General features: G+C 54.0%; 1 protein-coding gene across 1 annotated transcript in view; it reads right to left on the bottom strand.

Moving 5' to 3' along the window:
• The window catches only part of Ttc34 (tetratricopeptide repeat domain 34), a 21698-nt gene extending 18981 nt beyond the window's left edge, over positions 1-2717 (bottom strand). The window contains exons 1-3 of the mRNA XM_048783568.1: positions 2651-2717; positions 910-1146; positions 7-457 (exon numbers count right to left, since the gene is read on the bottom strand). Of these exons, the coding sequence (XP_048639525.1) occupies positions 7-457; positions 910-1146; positions 2651-2717 (755 nt within the window). The remainder of the gene's footprint in view (positions 1-6; positions 458-909; positions 1147-2650) is intronic.
• Positions 2718-4974: the final 2257 nt, after the last annotated feature.

Here is a 4974-nt window from a genome sequence, read left to right as displayed (position 1 = left end):
CTCAGGGGCGCACTGTCCCCAGCAAGCTCTCCGGGGTGCCTGGGCCTCAGGAGGCGCTCGCACAGCGCCCGAGCTCCTGCCACGTCCCCAGCCAGCAGCAGGCACTCCGCCAGGCGGGTGCCCAGCACAGTTCGCTGCCCTGCGGGCTCCAAGCGAAGCAGGAGGCGGAGCGCGTGGGTGACCGGGACCAGCAGCTCACGTCCCGCGTCCTCGCGGAGCTGGGGGCGACTCCGGACAGCCTCCTGGAAGTGGGCGAAGCCCACGTCCGCGGTCTCCTGAGCCTGGACTCGGATGCGTTCTTGGTCTGTGGCTGAGAGCACCGCCTGGAGTTGCCTCCGCGCCGCGGACGGGCTCTCGCGGAAGGCCTGGTGCAGGTCCTGCAGCACGTCGTGGGTTCGGCCACCCAGGAAGAAGGCCGCCGCTGCGCGCGTGACCAGCAGGGCTGCCCCGCGCTCATCTGGAGAGAAACAGAAGCGCCCCTGTTTGGAGGAGCTCCCGCCGCAGCAGCCCCTTACCGCGCAGCGTTGGACCCTCGCTCCAAGTACTTTTCTGCTTCGGGCGTCTCCCTGAAGGCTCCCAGGAGCCCAGGGCGTGGCACTGCCAGACCAGCCCGGCAGGAGGCGCCCAAGTGCCACAGCAACCAGCAGGCTCGGAACCAAGCCACAGCCAGGAAGGTCATACCGAGAATGAGCCCTGGGGTGCTCGGCCACAACTCCATTCCCAGTCCCTTTAGTTTTTGACACAGAATCTGGCCAAGTTGCTGAGGGCGGCCTTGAACTTAGGATCCTCCTGCCTCAGCCACCCCAGTCCCTGGGACTCCTCGTGTGGCCACGGTGCCTGGCCTCCCCTGAGATCTGAGTGAAGGAGTTAGGACCGAATGTCCTCTTTAGGGACTGGCGACCTCCTCACCTGCCAGGTGAGCACTGGCGTTCAGGCTCTGACCACGGTGGCCACTGTTGCACACACGTCTTGGTGTCCTGCCTTCTCGGGCCTCTTGGGACTGGATACTCCCTGTATGAAGCCCATCTCCCCCAGGTGCAGGAGAGAGGCAATGGCACCTAGAGGCCCGGAGCAGGCAGACTGGGGCCACTGACTGACTCTGGCCAGGTCTCAGGTTCCTTCCCTGCACTATTAGGTGGGGCTCATCTCTGGGTCACTTTCCATCACTGTGACCAAAATACTTGAGAAAAATAACTTCAGGGAGGACAGACTCATTCCAGCTCCAGTTTTGGAGGTTTCAGTCCCATGATCTGTCGACCCCATTGCTGTGGCCTGAGGCAAGGGGGTACATCATGGTGGGGCAGGTGAAGCCACAGGGCACGCCCCCAGTGACCAACACCCTCCAGCCACGTCCCTCCTGCCTTCCACTGCTACCTCCTCCCAGTAGTCTGTTCAGCTCTCAAGGGATGACGCCCCGTTGAGGTCGGAGCCCACCATCCAACCCCAAAGCCCAGCTCTGGACCTCACTGCACTGGGGACCAAGCCTTTGACACACTGAGCTTTTGGGGACATTCAGATCCAGCCCATAACAGATGATAAGGCCCATACTCCATCCCTGTGTCCAGATGGGGATCGCTACCGTCCGTACTCACAGGGCTGAGGTTTAACTCAGGGTTAGCATAACCAAGAAAAAAGCGTCTTGCACCCCAAGACTGGCTAACCAACAGCAGGGTCACCCTGTCCAGTTCTGGTGCCAAAGCAAAGGAAATGGGGCCTTTCCTGTTGGTCACTGATGCTTGAACTAAAGCAACTCTAGCCCTGATTTCTGCAATAGTTCATGGACCCTAGGACGTTGCGGCTGGAGGGAGCCCTGGGGGCTGAGGAGAGTAGTTGTTGCTTACCCACATGGTAGCGTGCCTCTCCCCTCCAAGGCTCCAGTTATACACAGCAGCCTTCTGTATACCATCTTGTAGGTCACTGAGGCTCTGCTCATTTTTCTTCTGTTTTATAGTCTGTCTTGGATTGTGCTGACCCTTCTATTCCATTATGCTATGATTTTTCTTTTCAGTTATGGCATTTTTCAATTCTAGAATTTCTATTTCTCTCTTCTCCTCTTTTCTCTTTTCGCCTCCTCTCCTCTCCTGTTGTTTGAGCCAGGATCTCATTATGTTGCCCAGGCTGGCCTCAAACTCCCAGACTCAGGCTATTCTCCTACTTCAGCCTCCTTAGTGGCTGGGACTAGACACATACTACCACTGACCTACATCCCCAGCCCCATCTGGTATTTTTTAAATTGTACGCTAGTTATCCCATTAAGGTGTTATAGAGATGCTGGATTTAGTTATGTTCTTCTGAAGGGGTTGGATTTTGTTTTTAGCAACAGGTTGGGTTCAGACTTCAAATTGTACCTCCTCCTCTCTGACCTGACATCTCCGCTTCCATCTGCTGCTTTTTCAGACGACCTCATCTTCCCCATGAATGGCACGTCAATGGTCAGCCGAGGACTTAAGTGGATTGAATGGACACATTTTGGATCTTGCCTGCTTCTGTGGCTCCGTCTCGGGAGTTTCCTCCAGTCCCCTTTTCCCAGCTCTGAACTCTGTCCCTTGTCATCTCAGACCAATCAAACTGCAGCTTGCTGTTGTGCCGGGATGCATGGGCCGAGGAGCCCCGAAGCAGAAAGCCTCAGTGTGTGCGTCTCCTGGCTCACCCTCGTCCTCCAGGGTCAGCTGGCTCCCGGCTGCACCTTCGAACGGTTGCCTTTGATGTTCTGTCATGGTCATCTGTGAGGCACGTGTGCACTGAAGCTATTCCATGTTATTGGAAGCAGATTCTGCTGTACTTAACAGTTTTTATGATCTGTCCGTTGTTGTTTTAATTTTCATTTTCCTGATTACTCGTGAGACTCACTAATTAATCCCCCCGATCTGGAGGCAGGAGGCGTGCTTCTCGCTGTTCCCGTTTGCTTCGCTCTCATTACTGTGAGGTGCCTGCTCTGCATGGATTATCAGCCATCTGTGTTCTCTCTTCGGGGAAGGCCTGTGCAGCTCTTGTTGGGTCTTTCTGATGGATAGGTAGGCGTCCTCCACATCCTCTGCATGCCGAACCTTTGTCCATCGTCTGCTTGGAAAGCCACAAGCCTCTCTGTGGCTTGTCCTTCCATTTTCAAAACAAAAGTTTCCAGTTTTTAATTTAATGAAATATGTCCGATTTTTCTTTACCATTTCCACTTTTTGTGTCCAAAGAAACCCAGCTGTTCACAGAGCTCTTGTTTATATCCTCTGACATTTTCTTTTAGAAACTGAGATTTAGCTATTGATATGATCCACCTAGGGTTCACTTTTTTGCACAGGACAAGGCTAGTCACCCTGATTGGGTCAGAACACTTGTGTACTTGTGTCAAAACACCCAAAACCTCATAAACTTGGACAATTACGATGTCCAAAGGAAAGGCTTTGACTCAGAAGTTTTATCAGTTTTAAGCACTATTACCTAGCGACCCCCAAACTTGGCAGCTCAAAACAATAAGCAGATTTCCCCCTGGTTGTACTGGGGTTGAACCTGAGCATTTTACCACCGAGCTACATCCCCCATCCTTTAAAATTTTCTTTTATTTCAAGACAGGGCCTTGCTAGGTTGCCCAGGTTGGCCTTGAACTTGTGATCCTCCTGCCTCAGGCTCCTAAGTTTCTGGAATTATAGGCCTAGCTACTGCACTTGGCTGAAAACAACAGCTGTTTTTATTGGCACATGGTTCTTTTTAAATTTGAGCTGAGCTGCTGATGTGGGCAGTTCTTCTGTTGGTCTTACCTGGGGTCACTCACATGACTATATCCATCTGTTGTCAGGACTGAGTGGGAGGGTCTAAGTGGGCCTTTCTCACATGCCTATGGGCTGATGCTCTGTCCCCTCTTAGGCCCAAGTGTCCCCACCCTGTGGCACTCTGGAAGGTGGCAGAACCTTTAAGAAATGGGGCCCAATTGGAAGCAGCTGAGAGAGCTCCCTCTGCCCCTGAGGCGTGTCTGTGTTGGAGAGGCCGACCCCCTTGCCCTGGGTGACTTGGGCCGACTGGCCCGCGGTTCCTGGGAGCCCCCTGGCAGACATGGCCCTGCTCTTGGAAGCCTGCCCTGGGCGGGGCTGGGTGTTTCCTGCACACACATTCCAGAGGCTGTAGCTACCACCCTGTGCCTGTCCATGTACGACGGCCCAGGTGGGAGCCCCCTCCATCCTGGGGTGGCTGATGCCCCCATTCATTCATCAGCCACTGCGAGCTGTGCTCTGGGTGCCGAGGGCCCTACTCTCCCAGAGGCCCAGGACTCTTTACTGAGTATTTTCTGATAACTTACAGTGGAGGATTTCAGAAAAGTTATTTCCAGAAAGAACTTTTCTTTCACTTTTCTGTTCTTTCCACCTGGTTCTTCCTCACGCTCCTTGTGGAGGTCACCAGTAGCCTTGGCACTGTGCACTCTCGGTCTTGAAAATGTCCTTGTTTGCAAGGCCAATCAGTCACAAACAAACCTCAAATGATGAGCCACAATGAACCATTTCTCTTTGTAGGTGCATTATCTCAGCTATTTAGTGATAGTAACAGAAAGCTGGCTAATACATTGAGAATGTCTAGAACTTATGACACCCCTTTTCCTACCTGCTCCTCCCCTCCTCTCCCTGGTCCAGTTTTCAACCGACTCTTCAATGATTCTTGGCTCTCCTGCTCCACTCCTCTCTCTCCACCATTAAATCTGTCCATAGTCTTGTTTCTAAGTCAGTGATTCTCAGACCCACCACTTTGCTGCAACCTTTCTCCCTGACCTGAGATCCACCATCTCTTGCCCGAGAGCCTGGGGATGACTGTCACTGCCTCCCATTCTCCGACCTCCCAGCCTCCCTGCCTGGACCAGCCTCCCATTCTCCTACCTCCCAGCCTCCCAGCCTGGACCAGCCTCCCATTCTCTGACCTCTCAGCCTCTCTGCCTGGACCAGCCTCCCATTCTCCGACCTCCCAGCCTCCCTGCCTAGACCAGCCTCCCAGCCTCCC

Source organism: Marmota marmota, unplaced genomic scaffold, assembly GCF_001458135.2.
Source record: "Marmota marmota marmota unplaced genomic scaffold, marMar, whole genome shotgun sequence".
In the NCBI taxonomy this organism is placed as follows: Eukaryota; Metazoa; Chordata; class Mammalia; order Rodentia; family Sciuridae; genus Marmota; species Marmota marmota.
Note: the sequence above shows the minus strand (reverse complement) of the source record. Positions and strands in the feature narration are given on the sequence as shown.